Source organism: Haliotis rubra, unplaced genomic scaffold, assembly GCF_003918875.1.
Source record: "Haliotis rubra isolate DU_JTF1 unplaced genomic scaffold, ASM391887v1 Scf34, whole genome shotgun sequence".
In the NCBI taxonomy this organism is placed as follows: domain Eukaryota; kingdom Metazoa; phylum Mollusca; class Gastropoda; order Lepetellida; family Haliotidae; genus Haliotis; species Haliotis rubra.
The window spans coordinates 3,296,177-3,317,296 of record NW_025767013.1 but is presented as its reverse complement, the minus strand read 5'-3'; the positions used below and the strand labels follow the sequence as shown (position 1 = coordinate 3,317,296).

Genomic DNA, 21,120 nt, shown 5'->3' with positions numbered 1-21,120 from the left:
CTATTCTATGTGAAAAATAAGAGCGAGCATTTCACCGTGAGCGTCCCCTAAAATCCCCCATGAAATGAATTTGTATATTTCTGTGATGTAAACAAACACTGCACTGAAACCTTACAAATGTCAGGCCAGTCTGACCACTGTCGTCATGGGAACACAGCCGAGCGAGTCGGTGTAACACATTTGTACAACAATATTGCAAAGTCATGGTTAAGAACAGAGACAGCCGTGAAGTGAACAATGTTCTGAAACAAAAAGATACAAATATGTTTGATTTCACGTGCGCTTATTTGGTGGGGGATTCTAAAGGCAGGCCGCGTGTTATTCAAGACCACTGACAAATTCTACATACGTTATAGAGTATGCCTCCTCACGCCTTGTTTATTCTGATTGACAAGGTTCAGGCACATACTAAAAGCTCTGACACAATTGACATTTTTAAAGTCCAGACTTAAAACCTGTTCTCAGTATATTACTTATAATCTCGGCTGTAAATACTCTCGTGTAAATTATCTGTACATAGCGCTTTGAGCATGCCCCAGGTTGTGGAATAGGCGCACTATAAATATGCATTTATTATTATTATATTATGCCTGATACCCAGCGTTCACACGCATATGCACCTGAAACCAAGGTGCTCACTACCCTAATATTTTGCTCTAGTTTTTTTCTCCACGTTTACACTTGGTTGGAAAAATACCCATGAAGGCCCGGGTTAGAATATTGAACTTCAATAACCCATGCTTGTCGTAAGAGGCCACTAACGGGATCGGGTGGTCAGGCTCGCTGACTTGGTTGACACATGTCATCGGTTCCCAACTGCGCAGATTGATCCTCATGCTGTTGATCACTGGATTGTCTGGTCCAGACTCGATTATTTATAGCTAAGATACATAGCGTTCACTAACATGAACGCTCATGTTAGTGAACGCTATGCATCTTAGCTAGATTATTTACGGACCGCCGCCATATAGCTGGACTATTGCTGAGTGCGGCGTAAATCTAAACTCACTCACTCACTCATTTGGTTTGTAAACTACTTCCATCATTTGCTAGACTATGCAAAGGGGATAACTCGTGCCTCTAATTCCTCTATCTCTCGCACGAAAGAGTCTCGATCTAAGCTTGAATCAGATCGTAAGATCGGGACCGGCTACGATCGGCCTAAGATCGGGTAGTGGAACGGGTGTAACTTTTAGCTAAGACGATTGTAAAATTGGCGTAACTTGCTAAGATTGATCTTAGGTAAGATCGGTTAGTGGAACGGCACCCTGATTACATATTGTTGAAATACAAATTTCTGTGTGGAATGCATACTGCTTACAAGTTATTTCTGTACAATGGGTACAATGATAACTCATGTAGAACTAGTTATATTGTACAAGAAATGATAAATCGGTTTATATAACACATGAAATCATGTTACTTCAAAATATGGGATAGCTACAATGATAACTCATGTAGAACTAGTTATACTGTACAAGAAATGATAAATCGGTTTATATAACACATGAAATCATGTTACTTCAAAATATGGGATAGCTACAATGATAACTCATGTAGAACTAGTTATACTGTACAAGAAATGATAAATCGGTTTATATAACACATGAAATCATGTTACTTCAAAATATGGGATAGCTACAATGATAACACATGTATAACTAGTTATACTGTACAAAAAATGATAAATAGGTTTATATAACACATGAAATCATGTTAATGCAAAATATGGGATAGCTACAATGATAACTCATGTAGAACTAGTTATATTGTACAAGAAATGATAAATCGGTTTATATAACACATGAAATCATGTTACTTCAAAATATGGGATAGCTACAATGATAACTCATGTAGAACTAGTTATACTGTACAAAAAATGATAAATAGGTTTATATAACACATGAAATCATGTTACTTCAAAATATGGGATAGCTACAATGATAACACATGTAGAACTAGTTATACTGTACAAAAAATGATAAATCGGTTTATATAACACATGAAATCATGTTAATGCAAAATATGGGGGTCATTATTTCATAAAGATTTCTTTTCAAATACAGTGCGAGTCCCTTCAAAACATTAACATTTGTTGAAGACATATGTTGTAGTTTTTCTCGGGAAGGGTAGTGATGAAAATATTTTGGAATGAATTTATTTCTGCCAACATTATAGTAAGGACAATCCAAAATGAAATGAAATTCATCATCGACAGCCATATTGTCACACTTATCACAGGGCAGATCGGTCAACGCTTTATTTACTTTTCTTATAACGTTAGTTCTGAATCTTCAGGTTATGAGAAAATATACGAGGTGAGGTGAGATGAGGTGAAATTGGGTTTAACGTCGTGCTTGAGAATATTTCGCTCATATGACGACGTGCATGCGTGTGGATGTGTATGTGCGGCTGCTTGTACTAGCCCAGACTGAAGCTGGTTTTATAGTGCTAGCCCACTGAGATACCAAGCCGCAGTGAAGCATGAATACCCCACTCAGACACATTATTCTGACTCCTTGTCGACCAGTCCTTGTTGTACCCATTAATGCCGAACGCCAGGCAGGGACCAACAAGTACCATATTTTAACGTCTTTTCGTATGACGCGGTCGGGGATCGAACCCGCGACCTTTCGCTCTCCTGGCGGACGCTCTAACCACTACACCACGGAGGCGGTCAGAAAGTATACGAAACTTCGTGAGATCAACTTTTAAATCTTTATCTATAGAATTTCATAATAAATAGAATTCTGTACTTAATAATGATTTATAAGAACTATAATGGCAAAGAAATGTTGAACTAATGATTTTTACACCAATTTTGAATTTCTAAATCTATGCACCGCTGTTTAAACAATCTTAGAAAATATTTCATATCTCCACAATCTTGGGCGATATAGATATAAGGTTCTTCCTTAAACATGAAAAAGGTAATACGAGAAATTGTAATGAGGAAACATTATCGTCAATGAGGGGAGGCGGGGTACCCTTGTGGTTAAAGCATCTGCTAACAATTCCTATACCTAAAAATAGCACAAAAGCTATCAAATGCAGCATAATCAAGATTTTAACAATGATTATTTTTAGTTTGAGTTAGTCTTGTATTTGTTGCATATCATCATCATGTAATAAGTCAATCTACTTTAAATAACCGTAAGTCAAAAACACTGGATGAAATTGTTGCTGCTATGGGTAGTGTGCAGATCGTGCATGGTTCACTGCGCCCGAGAACTATTTGCGAGCTAGAAGTGACTTCCTTGATACTATGTCAGTATCAAAATGAAACTTCATTTGTTGAATAAGCAAGCAAGTTTGAGTCGTTGAACTAACTACTTCGAATTGAAAATCAATGTTAAAAATTATTGATGTTCAACAAATTCAAACGTTTAAAGATACACTTGCACAATCGACACATGTTATATAAATAAAAAGGGAAACAATTAATTCAGTAGGATTTTGATTTTAACGTTTTATTACAAATTTTACAGAAAGATTCAGACAGTAAATCATTAGTTAAATTGATCCTTTAAGCAGACGGTTGATTCCACTTGCTTATTAATGGAAACACCCAATTGGATTCTTGATTTCAATTGACCTTCGATGAATGGTGGCATTATTTCAGGATATTGTCAGGAATGCTATGAAAATTGAGGTAATGTCGATAGTTCTTAAACTCATAAGTCACTGACGTGCTCTCTGTATCACGAAACACGTGCTGTATATACCGTAGATACCAAACAATAAACTGGTAACTATGACAACAATCCACGTTGCCCTGTGCTCATGGGAAACAAGCGGGTCAAAGGTCGCTATAATTCGGGCAGGTCCACCACTTCCATCGAACACCTTCATTGCACCTACAAATACTGTGGCCCCGAAGACTGGAATCTGGTCAATGTTAGCCACATTTTCCAGTCCGATAATTCCGTTTTCTCCACACAGCACGTGAACTTTGAAGGTCGTCGACTGCCCGTAGTCCAAGGAGGGAGTGTCGACCCCAACCATACTGACGTTTCTATTGGTCAACAGCCAGGAAATGGCGTCCTCGTGGTAACCTGGGAAATGGTAGGTTGAGGGGTCGTCGACCTTCTCGCTGTTGAAAACAAGTTTCTTGTCTTGAAAACGGGCGCCCCAACCTGAATTCATGAGTACAATGGCACCGTGTGGGATTCGACCGTGCTCTCGTTCGTACTTGTCGAAGTCAGACTTTGTTACTCTGTAATCGTGATCCCTTTCCGCTTGTGACGTCACGTCGATAACCACCGCTGGACCAATCAGACGCTCGGGCGGAATCTCATGCGCCCTCCACTTACCTTTGGAAAAGTGGGCGGGGGAATCGAAATGCGTTCCTGCGTGTTCGGGGGTAACAAACCAGTTTATTTCATACCTGGGGAAAAAAATGGAACAAGACTGACATGTGGTCACTGTACAATGGTGACAAAACTAGAAACAAAATCGGCCCGGGACTTGAACTCACAGGTTCCTAGCGAGAATGTATAACTCCCAGGTGAATTACAGTAGATATACAGTATTTTCAAAACGAACCGAAGCGCCTTAGACTACTGGACCGCGCGTACTTCCTGATGAATTACAGTAAATATGTGCATATTACATGAACGGATTCATTAATAGGACAGAGTGACATTTTACTGTGATATAGCATTTAAATATTTAGCGAGATTTTTCAAACCAGTTTATTTCGAACCTGTTGAAAAAATGGAACAAGACTGACATGTGGTGACTGTACAATGGTGACAAAGAGAGAAACAAGATCGGGGCGACCGGGCACTCGAACTCACAGGTTTCTTGCAGGAATATTTTCAAAACGAACCGCAGCGCCTTATACTACTGGGCCGCCCGTACTTCCTGGTGAATTACAGTAGAAATGTGCATATTGCACGAACGGTTTCATTAATGGGACATAGTGTCGTCTCATGTGCAGTGAAATGCTGTGCAAAGAGATGTAAACTAACTAGATGCCTCTAAATAACAATCCTAGAACATATGTATACAGAACACTCTCTATTTCACAACTTGACTGACCATCAGTTTGACTTCCGATTCCAATTCGACTTAGATTTTGAAAACATTATTTCTACTTTCATGAATATTTTATAACCCTTACCACAACTTTGCGAGGAAGCCACGGTTGACGATGTTTAACTTGAATTTCGGAATTCCCTCGCCTGGCCATTGGGGCATTTCCTTTTTGTGGGCCCAGGTAAGGTCTATCACTTTCATCTCGCCGCTGATTAGAGGTAGCAAAACGCTGATGCAAATGACAGAGATTCCATACTTCATGTTGGTGTCTTTGAATGTAATGATAACACATTAGGTCATGGCTATAGTACCCCTTGCAGGACAACGTTCACGACAGCCCTTATCGAGGAGATTAAAATTGGTGAAACGTGTTGGTAAATATTCAGTCTTCCTTCACCAGGGATTCAACGAACATTAAATATGCGCTCTCTTGTATTTGTACTTTGTAACATTATTTTAATGAGAAAGATCACGATGTAGTTTGAAAACCTAATAGTGAAATACTCGAGAATTTAACAACAACAGGGTACATACATTGGTATATGCCAGTTGGACACGCCGTCTGATAAGACAAGAAATGGAGACCAGCCCAGCCCAGATAAGACCTTCGTGTAGAAATCCCTGACCGATATGATCCAGCCACTGTCTGGGAAAGGGAAACAGTCTTACTTAAAACGCTGTCATCACGTGGTACACTTATATTCACGTAACTGTCACGTGTATGGGACATGACGGCGAACGATGAATGAGTGAGTGACCAGACCACGTTTATACACACACACACACACACACACACACACACACACATGAAATTTCAATAGTCTGAAGAGAGTGAATTAGATTATAATTGATTTCTCTTTGGTGCGAACCATATACAAAAGGAGTGGTAATTAGCATTGCAGAGGGCGTTTGTTGGGACTATAAATGTGACGTCATAGCGCGGGGTATTCATTCTCGCCTGCAGTCAACTTCTCTTGTTCGCTTGTTCTTCAACAAGTATAAACTTGGCTGCCTCATCCGACATTGGTGGGAAACTGGACAGTATCCTATTTCAGATGGCCACGCGTGACCAAACTGTTAAAGCTGTCGACTGAAGGCTTGCAGGTTTGCAAGAAAGCTGCAACGAAACCTTAGAGTTACAGAAGTTGCGCACCCAGAAAGACTTTGTCTGGAAACGTGAGGGACACAAGTTGCAGTATCAATTGATTCTCTCAAGCAAATTAAATTCGCGTTTGATTACAAGACCGAATATATGCAAGAGCTTTTGGCCTCTGAAACAGAGAGGATGGAGAAGAGGAACAAACACATCAAGCTGCCGGACACCTCAGAAGGAGGCTGGGAGGCCGTGCGTCAATACGAGGCCAACGAGTTGGAGCGGTCAAGAAACTGGAGAAGAAGAGAGCCAAGTTGTGCAGGTTTACACCTTACAGGCCCCCTTCAGCGACTATCACCCAGTCTACTTCTCCTCCTGGCGTTGTGTCAAGTCAGCTGAGCCTTACCCAGCATTAAGGTAGCCTTAGTCCAATGTTAAAGAATGGGAGTTTGTAAAGGTTGCTTCATGCGGCGACTCGTTCCACTCGGGAAGAGATTGCCTACGTGTCATAGCACAGTCAAACATCATCACCCTTGGCACATCCAGTACATTTGGCTGGACAAGGTAAAGTTGAATTTTGGTTAAACTCACGAGTACGAGCAACGTTGTTCAGAAATCAGAATTAAAGGTAATTAGAGGCATTGTTTATGGCTCTGACAGGAGCTTAATGCTACAGGCTTTGTATTGGACGTTATTGAAAATGGTTACAGGGTGCCTCTCTGTTTATTGCCAGTTTCTATGGAATTTAGCAATAACAGATCAGATTGCAATCATTCAGAGATTGTGTGTGAAGCCATTACGGATTCCTTAAACAAGGATTGAATGTGCTGAAAAACCATTTGTTGTAAATCCTTTATCTGTGGAGATTCAGACTTAAGGGAAGAAGAGCCTTTTTTTTAAGATTCTTCTGTTGTTAACAAGCATGTATACAAACAGTCCGTCAAATATGAAGATTGGCGTACAGCCTTTGTGTACTTTAGGATAAATGACAGGTTGGCTAAATTCGATGTGCACTGGGCCACACTCACCACACTGAGATGTATCCCCAGCATACAACGTTCTTTGGATTTTCTTGGAATTGGTCATGAGGAAAGAAATATTATAAGTTTCTTGTTCTCCCGTTCGGTTTAACTTCGGCCCCCAATATATTTTCCAAAGTAACAAGGCAGTTGGTTAAGTATTGGCGTCATGATGGTTTGCACATTGTAATGTTCCTTGATGATGGACCTACCTATGGTTGATTCTTCAGAGACTGTTTGCAGTGTTTCAGCTTAAAAGGTAAAGAATGATATCATTTGGTCTGGCTTTATTCCTAAGGCTGAGAGTGAGTGAGTGAGTGAGGATGTTTTAACGCCGCTTTTAGCAATATTCCAGCAATATCACGGCGGCGGACACCAGAAATGGGCTTCACACATTGTACCCCTGTGGGGAATCGAACCCGGGTCTTCGTCGTGACGGGCCAACGCTTTAACCACTAGGCTACCTTAAAACATCCCCACTCACTCACTCACTGGGGGATCTAGAGTGCCAGTTCGCAGTGTTTCTTCAGTTGTAGGACAAGTTGTTTCCATGAAGCTAGCGGTTGGTGATGACAAGATCGTTGTCGTGTGACATTCCAGCTGCAAGGTCTTGGAGTGACAGTATTAGATTCTCACGTTGTAGCTTAGAATAGTTTCTGGTTGTCAAACAACACTATGTATAACTCACGTTCACTGAGTTCAGACAGTTCAGGCACCCATGAAGGGCCACCTCCTCGTGGTGGGTGCTGGGTAACGCTAAGCGCCGTTCAACCCCCGTTGTGGACCCGGGGGAAAATTTGGTCCACCAACCTGTTTGCCGTGGGTTGTGCCCCTGTGTCGGTGAAGGACGGGATTCTGGTGGTTGAGGGCAATAGGTTCCTGGAACCGTGTTCCTTTTGCCCAACACACCACTTTGACCCTTACTTCACCTAGACGGGTGGTAGAACTGGCCCGGTTCTATCAATCGGCTGGTCATGTCATGCCCTGTGTTGGACATTTCCATATTTGGAGTCTAATATCGTATTTTTGTGTGTTTTGGGTTTAACATTTTCGAAATATTTCAACGGTTTTGCCCAGAAGGCGGTGGCTCATGGGCCAATCTGGTTAATGTCAACCTCCGAATTCTATATGTCTCCAAATTTCTGTTATGTGCAGAACCAGCTGGACAGTCACTTTGGTAGATAAATATAGCTATTCGTGTTACATTTGCTGGAGTATGGCAAACTTGTAGCCCTGATGATGCAGACTGGGTTCCTCTGCAACATCGTTCTCTGTTGACACTCGGTGGCGGGTGGGGAGCAAGTTTGCTGAAAAATATTATATCACCATGTCTCTCACTCAACTCTCTGGTTCTTCGAAAAACAAACGTCGTCATGTCGATTCTGTATCGTCTGATGACGAAAGTGCACCTGAACTGAACGATTACTGGCCGAGATTTCTTGTCATTTCATCTTCTGATGGTACTCCGCTCAAGTTGAATCCGTTTGCCATATCCATGGGTATCAAAGGTGCCTGTGGAGAAGTTAAAAACGTTACTCGACTTCGCTCTGGCTCACTTCTTGTCGAATGTGTACGAAAACAACAGTCCGTCAATCTGCTTGGATTAAAGCAGTTTGTAAATGTCCCGGTTGTTGTCTCAGTACACAGTACACTAAACTCCTGCCGTGGAATAATTCGAGACCGTGCTCGTTGTCTCTCAGACATGAGCGAGGAAGAACTTCTTTCCCGAATTACAAAATCAAGGAGTAATTGCTGTTAAGCGATTCACAAGGAAACAAAATGACACTGTAATAAAAACAAACACTTATCTTTTCCCGTTTGCCCTGCCAACTATTCCAAAATCTATAAAAGCCGGATATTTTAACATTGGAGTGGATGTTTATGTGCCAAATCCTCTCCGGTGTTACAATTGCCAAAAGTTTGGTCATGGTGCCAAGACTTGTACTCACACTATGATATGCTCTCGCTGTAGTGGTGCCCACGACAGTTCTGATTGCAACAATGCAATGAAGTGTGCAAACTGTGATGGTGAGCATTTGGCATCGTCACGGTCGTGTCCTTTCTTTGTTTATCAGTCGCAAATTTTGAAAGTGAAATGCACAAACAATCTTTCCTATTTTGAAGCAAAAAAGTTGGTTCCAGATCCATTTTCCAAACCCACCACTTTAACCTTTTCTGCTGTAGCATCTTCTCCTGTCCCTGCAAAGAAGATCATTACAGTCTCTACAATGTGCCAGACTGAAATTTCTTGGGTTCATGAAAATCAAATATCCATCAGAGAAAGTGCCCCAACAACTCACAAGACAATTACGTCAGCCTCTCAAACAGAGAGTCCATTCTCAAAGATATCAGAGCCAGAATCTCAAGAACTTTCTGAAACTGAAAAACCTGCTACTCAGCAAACAAGAAAAGAAAAAAAACGGAAGAAAAAAAGACAACGACACTTCAACATTTGGAGGTACCACCTTCTTCGCAACCACCTGTAAATGTCCATAATTCTTTTGAACCACTGGAAATGGAGGTTACTACTCCATTTCAAAACAAAAGGAGCCCTCCTCCTTCACGTTCACGATCACCCGTTAACCCCCCATGAGTGCTAGTCACATCATACAATGGAACTGTAGAGGACTTCAGAACAATTTCAATGATCTGCAATTATTAATTCAAGATTACACACCATCAGCATTTTGTTTACAAGAAACTTTTCTTAAAACAACAGATAAATTTGATTTACGCCATTACAGCTCATATCATCATTTTTCTCCTCCGGGAGATAAAGCTACTGGTGGATCCTCAGTACTGGTGAAACAGGGCGTTATTCACAGTCCTGTTCCTCTAACTACGCCACTTCAAGCTGTTGCAGTGCGGGTTACATTACATATAGTTTTACCCTCTGTTCTTTGTATATACCACCATCCCATTCCTTCAACAGTCTGAACTTCAGGCCCTTTATGACCAGCTTCCTAAGCCCTGTGTCATCATGGGAGATTTGAATGGCCATAACCCAATTTGGGGTTCTAATGCTACAAATACTAAGGGTAAACAACTTGAAGATTTTTTCTTGAATAATGATTTGTGCATTTTTAATGATGGTTCTCACACGTATTTACATCCTGCCACTGGCACATACTCGTGCCTTGATTTATCACTTGTTGATTCTAGTTTACTTACAGAATTCGACTGGTCAGTCCATGAAGACCTCTGTGGAAGTGATCATTTTCCTACCATTCTGAAATCTGTGACACCATCCGATGTTCCACCGTTGTCACGATGGAATTTTACTAAAGCTAACTGGACATTGTTTGAAACTCTTTGCACTAGCAATCTGAAACCTGCTTATTTTTCAGATGTTCCCGATGCCATAAAACTTTTCTCTGAAGAACTTCACAAAATAGCTGATGAATGTATCCCGAAGTCCTCTGCAGATCCTCACATACGTAAACCATGGTTCAACAATACCTGCAAACAAGCTAGGAAGGCGCGTAAAAAGGCAGAACAGTACTTTCGTCGCCATCCAATGGTCCATAATTTAAATAAATTTAAAATTTTAAATGCTAAAGCTCGGCGTACATTTAAACAAAATAAACGCCAATCTTGGCGAAATTATGTTTCAAAGATCAATTCACGTACACCAATTTCTAAAGTATGGAACATGATAAAGAAAATTAAAGGTAAAGGTACAAAATCAAGCATACATCATCTCAAAGATGGAGATCAATTGTTAACTGATACATTAGATATTGCTAATAAACTTGGTGAAACACTTGCAAAACATTCTTCCTCGTCAAACTATACATCCAAATTTCAAAACTACCAAAAACAGCAGGAAAGGAAGACTGTTAATTTTTATTCGGATAACGGGGAAGATTACAATGAAATCTTTTCTATTTATGAGCTCCACACTGCACTTGATCAAGCTCATGATACTGCTTCAGGAAGTGACAACATCCATTATCAACTCCTGAAACATTTACCAGAATCATGTTTAGAAACTTTATTAAGTATTTTTGATGACATTTGGACCTCTGGTACATTCCCTTCATCCTGGCGTGATGCGATAATTGTGCCTATACCAAAACCGGGACGTGATCATACCGATCCCTCAAATTATAGACCTATTTCTCTCACTAGCTGTATTTGCAAAACCATGGAACGCATGGTCAATAACAGATTAACTTGGTACTTAGAATCCAATAATTTAATCACAAATATTCAATGTGGTTTCCGTAAAAATCGCAGTACCATTGACCATTTAGTTCGATTGGAATCATTCGTTAAGAATGCCATCGTAAACAAACAACATGCGGTGTCAATCTTTTCGATTTAGAAAAGGCATATGACACAACATGGAAACATATGGCATTTTAAAGAGATTTACATGATTTTTGGATTACGAGGCCGTTTACCTCAATTCATATCCAATTTTTTAACTGACAGGCAATTTCAAGTCCGCGTGGGTTCTACCCTGTCTGATCATTACAATCAGGACCAGGGTGTCCCACAAGGCAGTATTTTGTCCGTAACTTTATTTAGTATCAAGATCAACAGTTTAGCCTATGTCTTAAATGATTCAATTGATGGATCACTTTTTGTGGATGATTTTAATATTTCTTGTCGGGGTAAAAATATGCATACTATTGAGCGGCAACTGCAATTGTGTTTAAACAAAATAGATAAATGGTGTCTTGAAAACGGCTTTAAATTTTCTAAATCCAAAACTAATTGCATACATTTCTGTCGTAAATACAAACCACATAAAGACCCAGAACTATTCCAAAATGGAACACCCATCCAAGTCGTTAAGGAGGCCAAGTTCTTGGGACTTATTTTCGATTCCCATTTAACGTTTTTGCCGCATATTAAATCACTTAAAGCTAAATGCCAGAAGGCTCTTGATCTGTTAAAAGTTGTTTCTAATTCCAATTGGGGAGGGGACCAAGCTACCCTCCTTCACCTATATAGATCACTGGTGCGATCTAAACTAGATTATGGTTCCATCGTATATGGCGGAGCCTGCAAAAGCAACCTTAAACTACTTGATTCTGTTCACCACCAAGGTCTAAGACTTTGTCTTGGTTCCTTCAGAACTTCACCTGTTGACAGCCTTTACGTCGAGGCTGATGAGCCATCTCTTACCCAACGCCGTATAAAATTAACTTTACAATATATAACAAAACTTTATTCCAATGAGTCAAACCCTGCATATAACTGTGCCTTTAATCCACTATATGAAGATCTGTATAACAAGAAGCCTTCTCTTGTTCCGCCTCTTGGTATAAGATTGAAACCTTTCCTTTCTGCTGCTGGCATTGAGCTAGAACATATAGCTCCTTCTCGTCTTCTTTCTTCTCCTCCTTGGCAATTGGTGAGGCCAGAAGTTGACTTAACATTAACCACATTTAAAAAATCAGAAACTAATGATCTACAGTATAAACAAGAATTTAGTCAATTAAGAAATAAATATAATACCTATAAATCCTTATATACAGATGGATCCAAGGATGGTGGCGCGGTTGCTTGTGCCACTGTCGTTGGGTCCAAAACAATATCTTCCAGACTACCCAATGACAGTTCAATTTTCACAGCAGAAGCAAACGCAATACTAACAGCTCTTAAATATATTAATAAACACCGTAAATATAAACAATATATCATCTTTTCGATTCTCTTTCGTGTCTTCAGGCTATTAAAAATCTTTCTTGCAAACATCCACTTTTATTAGAAATTCTTGAATTGTATAATGAGCTTGCTACTGGCCAATGCGACATCGTCTTTTGTTGGTTACCCAGCCACGTTGGCATTTCTGGGAACACCATGGCTGATCTTGCTGCTAAGGCAGCACTCAACAAATCTGTGACACCACTTCTGATTCCGTACTCTGATTACAAAGCTGCTATTAGATCTTATATCCGTGATCTGATGCAGAAGAAGTGGGATACCCAAGTAGGTATAAATAAATTACATGTAATCAAACCAACTATCGGTTACACCTACTTGGGATGTAAGTCCAGATTTGAAGAGGTCATTATGCGGCGATGTCGTATTGGCCATACAAGGTATACCCATGAATATTTGCTTAAAGGCGAAGATCCTCCGTTCTGCATCCCTTGTGATGAAAGAATCACAGTCAAGCATGTCTTGCTTGACTGCATCGAATATTCCATCACAAGGGATAACTATTTCAAAGTAAACAATGTGAAGGATCTTTTTAATAATGTCAGTGCTCATTTAATTATTGCATTTTTAAAAGAATTAGATTTGTTAAGTGATTTGTAAATAGATATATATTTTATTATTGGTAGTTTGAATTAGTAACTGAGATTGTTAGTGGCTGTACTCTCAAAGGAGGTTGAAGTAGCGTAAAATTATTGTCCTCCTGAGAGGGTACGTAAGTCCCAAAACATTTCAAGTCAGCTTAAGTGTACCAGGTTTTTTTAATCGTAGTATTTTTGTATTTTTAATTGTATGGCTAAATCTCAGCATCATCGCCAATGGCTGAAGGGATGGTGTAAATCCAGTTAGGGTCCATGTAGGTAGCAAAAGTACTGTAAGTCCCCATGGCCCCTAGTATGGTGATCTACCTTCAGTTGTTAGCGATCTATAGCCTATTTTTATATTGTGTTGTCCACTATGGTTAAAATGTTTTAGACTCTATTACTAGTTTTACATATATATCTGTGATATTCTAGTTGTTTTACTGCCCTTCGTTGGCAGGTTTTATAATATACATATATTACATTTCAATATCGAATGTTCTCGTCACGATATGGCTGAAATATTGCCGATGTGACGTTAAATATTAACTCACTCACTCACTCAGACAGTTCAGCAACTAGGGTTGTATATAGCAATGCTAGTAGTACGGGCTTTGGAGGGGAACTGTGTGCAGTTTGGAGGTAGATATTCTTATGGTCAGTGGATGAAATCGGAATGAGTTCTACCTGGCAGGAGCTTAAGGCAGTGGCAATGGTACCTCGCTTGCAGTATAGTTCTGTTCGCTTGTTCTAAACAAACATAAACTTGGAAATGACAGATTTCAGCTTCGGTATCTCAGTTTCAGAAAAGGACGAGATTCACACAGTGTCGTTAATATTACCATGGGGCGGTGGGGTAGCCTGATGGGTAGAGCGTTGGCTCGTCACGCCGAAGACCCGGGTTCGATTCCCCACATGCGTACAATGTGTGAAGCCCATTTCAGGTGTTTCCCCCGCCGTGATGTTGCTGAAATATTGCTAAACGCGGCGTAAAACCAAACTCACTCACTAATATTACCGTACAATAGAGGCGGGAGGATGTTGTCTCCAGTGATCGGGATGAGCTTATGTAACAGTTACACAGTATTAAATGCCTCGGCTGGACTGCAGGGAATGTCCATTGTGTGTTGTGCTCTTTGAATATGGTTTGTTGGTTAGGAAGAGAATTCATTATTAACATAAAATCACACTAAAGAGAATGTTTCGATGAACACCGTGTAACATCACAAAATTCTCCATTTACAATGTTATTATTTACAATTTGGTGAACATAACAGTAAACTTTCTTGTATGTATGCCTTGATATAACTAGAAGTATATATATTTGGAGTGTAGATTGACGGGATCTTTTGAATACAACCTGTAGAACATTTACGAAGAAGATTAATTTGGATGTGGTACACAGAATAGGTAGTACAACAAAGACATGGCCTGTTCCGTTAAAGATTTGGCATCCTCCATGAGCGCCAGGGTTGAAAGCTTTTGACATCACTGATTGTGCCAAACAGATAGGGAGAGAGGTTCTGTTTTGTTTATTTATTCAGTATTGGAGGCCTATTGGCCCAGATTACAAATTGTTGAAATACAAATTTCTGTGTGGAATGCTTACTCCTTACAAGTTTTTTCTGATAAATACAATGATAATACATATAGAAATAGTTATATTGTACAAGAAATGATAAATAGGTTTATTTTACACATGAAATCATGTTACTTCAAAATATGGGATAGCTATAATGATAACACATGTAGAACTAGTTATACTGTACAAAAAATGATAAATAGGTTCATATAACACATAAATCATGTTAATGCAAAATATGGGATAGCTACAATGATAACACATGTAGAACTAGTTATACTGTACAAAAAATGATAAATAGGTTTATATAACACCTGAAATCATGTTAATGCAAAATATGGGGGTAATTTTGCATAAAGATTTCTTTTCAAATACAGTGCGAGTCCCTTCGAAACATTAACATTTGTTGAAGATATATGTTGTTGTTTTTCTCGGGAAGGGTAGTGATGAAAATATTTTGGAATCAATTTATTTCTGCTGACATTATAGTAAGGACAATCCAAAATGAAATGAAATTCATCTTCGACAGCCATATTGTCACACTTATCACATATCAGGGCAGATCGGTCAACGCTTTCTTTACTTTTCATTTAACGACAGTTCTGAATCTTCAGGTTATGAGAAAGTACACGAAACTTCGTGAGAACAACTATTAAATCTTTATCTATAGAATTTGATAATAAATATAATTCTGTACTTAATAATGATTTATAAGAACTATAATGGCAAAGAAATGTTGAACTGTTGATATTTTTTACACCAATTGTGAATATCTAAATCTATGCACCACTGTTTAAACAATCTTAGAACATATTTCATATCTCCACAGTCTTGGGCGATATAGATATAAGGTTCTTCCTTAAATATGAAAAAGGTAATACGAGAAATTGTAATGAGGAAACATTATCGTCAATGAGGGGAGGCGGGGTAGCCTTGTGGTTAAAGTATCTGCTAACAATTCCTATACCTAAAATTAGCACAAAAGCTATCAAATACAGCATAATCAAGATTTTAACAATGATTATTTTTAGTTTGAGTTAGTCTTGTATTTGTTGCATATCATCATCATGTAATAAGTCAATCTACTTTAAATAACCGTAAGTCAAAAACACTGGATGAAATTGTTGCTGCTGTGGGTAGTGTGCAGATCGTGCATGGTTCACTGCGCCCGAGAACTATTTGCGAGCTAGAAGTGACTTCCTTGATACTATGTCAGTATCAAAATAAAACTTCATTTGTTGAATAAGCAAGCAAGTTTGAGTCGTTGAACTAACTACTTCGAATTAAAAATCAATGTTAAAAGTTATTGATGTTCAACAAATTCAAACGTTTAAAGATACACTTCAAGTTACACAATCGGCACATGTTATATAAATAAACAGGGAAAGAATTAATTCAGTAGGATTTTGATTTTAACGTTTTATTACAAATTTTACAGAAAGATTCAGACAGTAAATCATTAGTTAAATTGATGCTTTAAGCAGACGGTTGATTCCACTTGCTTATTAATGGAAACACCCAATTGGATTCTTGATTCCAATTGACCTTCGATGAATGGTGGCATTATTTCAGGATATTGTCAGGAATGCTATGAAAATTGAGGTAATGTCGATAGTTCTTAAACTCATAAGTGAACACCCTATTCCTAACAAATGTCAGAAAGTCACTGACGTGCTCTCTGTATCCTGAAACACGTGCTGTATATACCGTAGATACCAAACAATAAACTGGTAACTATGACAACAATCCACGTTGCCCTGTGCTCATGGGAAACAAGCGGGTCAAAGGTCGCTATAATTCGGGCAGGTCCGCCACTTCCGTCGAACACCTTCATTGCACCTACAAATATTGTGGCCCCGAAGACTGGAATCTGGTCAATGTTAGCCACATTTTCCAGTCCGATAATTCCGTTCTCTCCACACAACACGTGAACTTTGAAGGTCGTCGACTGCCCGTAATCCACGGAGGGAGTGTCGACCCCAACCATACTGACGTTTCTATTGGTCAACAGCCAGGAAATGGCGTCCTCATGGTAACCCGGGAAATGGTAGGTTGAGGGGTCGTCGACCTTCTCGCTGTTGTAAACAAGGTTCTTGTCTTGAAAACGGGAGCCCCAACCTGAATTCATGAGTACAATGGCACCGTGTGGGATTCGACCGTGTTCTCGTTCGTACCTGTCGAAGTCAGACTTTGTTACTCTGTAATCGTGATCCCTTTCCGCTTGTGATGTCACGTCGATAACCACCGCTGGACCAATCAGACGCTCGGGCGGAATCTCATGCGCCCTCCACTTACCTTTGGAAAAGTGGGCGGGGGAATCGAAATGCGTTCCTGCGTGTTCGGGGGTAACAAACCAGTTTATTTCATACCTGGGGAAAAAAATGGAACAAGACTGACATGTGGTCACTGTACAATGGTGACAAAACTAGAAACAAAATCGGCCCGGGACTTGAACTCACAGGTTCCTAGCGAGAATGTATAACTCCCCGGTGAAGTACAGTAGATATACAGTATTTTCAAAACGAACCGCAGCGCCTTATACTACTGGGCCGCCCGTACATGAAATCCCTGAACTAATATTTCAGTAATTTAATGAAATCCCTGGAAATTTTAGGGAATACATGAAATCCATGGGGGTCACACGGATTTAATTAAAATACTGACTCTTTCAGGGATTACGTGAAATCCCTGGTTTCACACATTCCCTGTACTATATACATCACACTCTCTATTTCACAACTTGAATGACCATCAATTTGACTTCCTTTCTTGAATGTGTTATAACTCTTACCAGAACTTTGCAAGGAAGCCACGGTTGATGATGTTTAACTTGAATTTCGGAATTCCTTCGCCTGGCCATTGGGGCATTTCCTTTCTGTGGGCCCAGGTAAGGTCTATCACTTTCATCTCGCCGCTGAATAGAGGTAGCAAAACGCTGATGCAAATGACAGAGCTTCCATACTTCATATTGATGTCTGTGAACGTAAAACGGGAAAATTATTTTACCAAAGTACAGGAGTAGAATCCTTGTCTAGAAGAGTCACAAGGCTGCTTTGACATAGTGAGTGAGTTAGTTAGCTAGTACGGTTTTACGCTGCTTTTAACAATATTCCACCAATACGATGGTGTGGGGCACCAGAACCCGGGTCCTCAACGTGACGAGCGGACGCTTTAACCATTGGCGACCCCACCATACCTTGACATTTGAAGATCAGGCAAAACAAGAGGCAAAAGCATTGTAAGGAAACAAATGTTGTAGAGAGAGTCCGTGTGTGTGTGTGTGTGTGTGTGCGTGCGTGTGTGCGTGCGTGCGTGTGTGCGTGCGTGTGTGTTCTGGATGATTATGTGATCTATTACGAGAAGCAAGGGGTCAAGTTGGACCTACCCCATTCTAAAGAGACTTTTGCACTCACTTCCCCAAATCAACAACAGGCCAAAGCACGTATTCAGATGCATGAGAATGGGGGATCTAAAGCCGAAAACACTACTTCTTCCCAGAGACCCATGAAAAGTCCATGTCCATGGGAGCCAGCAAGGTCTTGTTTTGGTGTTTGAACGTTTTATTGTCAGTCAGATGTATATCCCATGTCCATGGGAGCCAGCAAGGTCTTGTTGATTGTCAGTCTGTATATCCTGCGTCCGTCGCTTCTCAGCATGTTCATTTGGTGTTTGAACGTTTTATTCTTGAACAGGGCTTCCTTGAATCTGGCGTGCTTGATGTGTTTTTTCACCACGTGTGTTTTCACGCCTTTCGCATTTCGGATTTCATCGTCGTCGGCTTTCTTGATTGAATACATCTTGGGTCTCAAGCTGACGTACTCAGCGATCGGCGTGCCCGCGCATTCGTCCTTCATCTTGCCGAGCACTTATTTGTTGACTTGGCTGTGCATAGGGTGATCTTTAGTGTAGTCGCTGGTGTCGTACAGGTGCATGTGTTTCTTCATGTCCTCGTACACGTCCTCGGTGTGAATTTCCATCAGCAGGGAATCTGTTTTCCGTGTACAGCACTTCAAACCTGTCGCCGTACTGCTTTTTCAGCTCGTTGTAGTAGAAATCGTACATCAAGTGTTTGGATAAGTCGAAGATGCTCATCCCCACGTAAACGGGCCGGTTGAATTTGATGTGGCTTTTGTTCATGTGCAGCGCTGCCAAGTCGTCGTCGAATATCTTGCTTCGTTTGAACGCCGGGCTGGCTATAAGTTTCCTGAGTTTTTCTTCCTGCTGGATCTGACTAATTTCATGTTAATGCGTTTTCTCAAATTCTCCATCGTGTTGCCGAACATCGAGTTGTTCATGAGCTTGTACAAGTTTTATTTGAAGTCGCTTGTGGCTTGTTTTTGCAGATTCGTGTTAAACCGAATGTAAGGTTCCATCCATGGACTTTGATCGAACTGGAGCCCCTATGTATTTTCGTGAGTTTCATTCCCAGTGACAAGTACAGCTGCAGATTGCGATAGTGAACGACGTATTTTGACTTCTTCATCAAGTTCGGCACGAATTTTTCGACGTTAGCCAGCTTGTTGTTTCCCAGCAAGTTTCGTTGATATTCAGACATCCAGTCCGGGTTCACCATCAATCGTTCGGGAGCTAGCAGATAGCTGTTGTGCGATTCCTGTAGTTCTCCGGGATAGTCCAAGTCCACTTCGAGCACGCAGCCTTTGTTCGAAACCGGCGCGATGCTATTCACATCAATCATCTTAGGTGATGAGACCCATTCGATACTGACTCATGGCCCAGCCGTACAGGTTGTTGGCGTCGAGGTAGAGTATGTGTTTGGTCGGTTTGCCGGGGGCGTGACCTGGATGTACTTGTTGTTTGCTTTGGCCTATCGTTTGGAGGCCATGGAAATCCCACCTCGCAAGCCTTTTTCCACGAACAGGTGCATGTCGTAATCCGTCAGTAGTTTCAGCTCCACGCCGGTCTTTTTCAACAAGGCGTCCCAAGAGAGACCGGGGGAGGAGAAATACCACACGGGGTCCAGGCCGTACTGTTTCGAGCACGTTTTTCTGAAAATCTCGAACATGTCGGCAAGCAGCAGCACGTCCGTTTTCAAGTACAGGTCGTGGTAATCGCCCAAATTCTTGCAGCCCAGTTTGCCCCACACGTTAATCGCGTGGAATCGGTCAAGTATTGCTGTAAAGCGGTCGATGGGAGGTAATCGCAATCTCGTTGAACTTAGACCAATCGTCCAATGCCCTTCCTCAGCAGCAGAGGTCGCGTCTGCATCGGTGTATCGATTGGTGATGGCGATGGCCTGCATGATCAGGTGAGAATCGTAACCGTGAAGATTGTGAAACACGATGGGGATTTTGATGGGCTTGGGGATTGATTTTGAGCTGTTGCATGGCTGTGTTTTTGATGGTCTTGGGACTTAAGGCACTTCGAAGTCGGCGTATGAGTTCTGACGTAGGGGGGACGATGTTTGTGGTTGAAGAATTTTAGCTTGTGTTTCTTTTCATCGGGCATGTCTATTCAGATGGCCGTCTCTCCCACGCTTCGGCAAGAATTTTAGCAATCCTCCCGATGGGATTCCAGCAGGTCGGCTTGCGTGAAGCCATGCAGGCACCTTTCGCTGAAGTGTTTATTTTCCTTATGCTTCGATTGATCGTACAACAGTCTGTTGAAATATTTTATCCACGTATAGTGATACTTGTCGCCTTGCTGGAACATTAATATATTGATTGTCTTGCAGTGTTCCTTTGTGAGGGAGCTGATCCTGTGCACGATCGTTTTATTCCCTTTGTGTCCGAAGATATTGATGGCTATGTCGTCGTTCTGTTTTTCGATTTTGGTTACCTGGGAGATGGAGGTGGGTTCGTCTATGCCGTCCCAGTTGATCCCATCGTCTTCGGGATAGCTCGAAAGTCTGTCTGAATGTGCTTTGACCGGAAACTTCGCAACCCTGATTGCAACCCTCATGCAATCATCGCCTTTGTTTTTGACGTTGACCATGGCTTGCTTTTTCTTGTAGTACGGTGACAAGTCTAGGTATGACCCTCCTTTGAACGGCACGTAGTTTGCTACGTCCAGGTAGACCGTGTCGATCGTGTCCATGACCCAGCCCAAGCCCACGTGCATGTAGCGTTCCAGGGATTCTCGTATTTTTGCCGTCCGTCTGCTGTTTGTCCAGTG

The 21,120-nt window shown here is 40.9% G+C and overlaps 2 protein-coding genes across 4 annotated transcripts in view; both read right to left on the bottom strand.

Annotated features, from left to right (window-relative positions):
• Nucleotides 1-3,524: 3,524 nt before the first annotated feature.
• LOC124284607 (isatin hydrolase-like) overlaps nt 3,525-21,120 on the bottom strand; it is a 34,621-nt gene continuing 17,025 nt past the window's right edge. For 2 of the 3 annotated variants that reach the window (XM_046720711.1, XM_046720714.1), the window contains exons 2-3: nt 17,780-17,963; nt 16,383-17,357 (exon numbers count right to left, since the gene is read on the bottom strand). In XM_046720711.1, the coding sequence (XP_046576667.1) occupies nt 16,652-17,357; nt 17,780-17,963 (890 nt within the window). In that variant the 3' untranslated portion in view covers nt 16,383-16,651. Of the gene's footprint in view, nt 3,674-16,382; nt 17,358-17,779; nt 17,964-21,120 lie in introns of those variants that run through there. The other variant, XM_046720713.1, reaches the window with a different exon arrangement.
• On the bottom strand, nt 3,682-5,241 carry LOC124284573 (isatin hydrolase-like). Its single transcript, XM_046720667.1, has 2 exons — nt 5,126-5,241; nt 3,682-4,387 (listed from the first exon to the last, which is right to left on the bottom strand). Exons 1-2 carry the CDS (start codon nt 5,239-5,241, stop codon nt 3,682-3,684), a joined length of 822 nt encoding a protein of 273 aa, XP_046576623.1.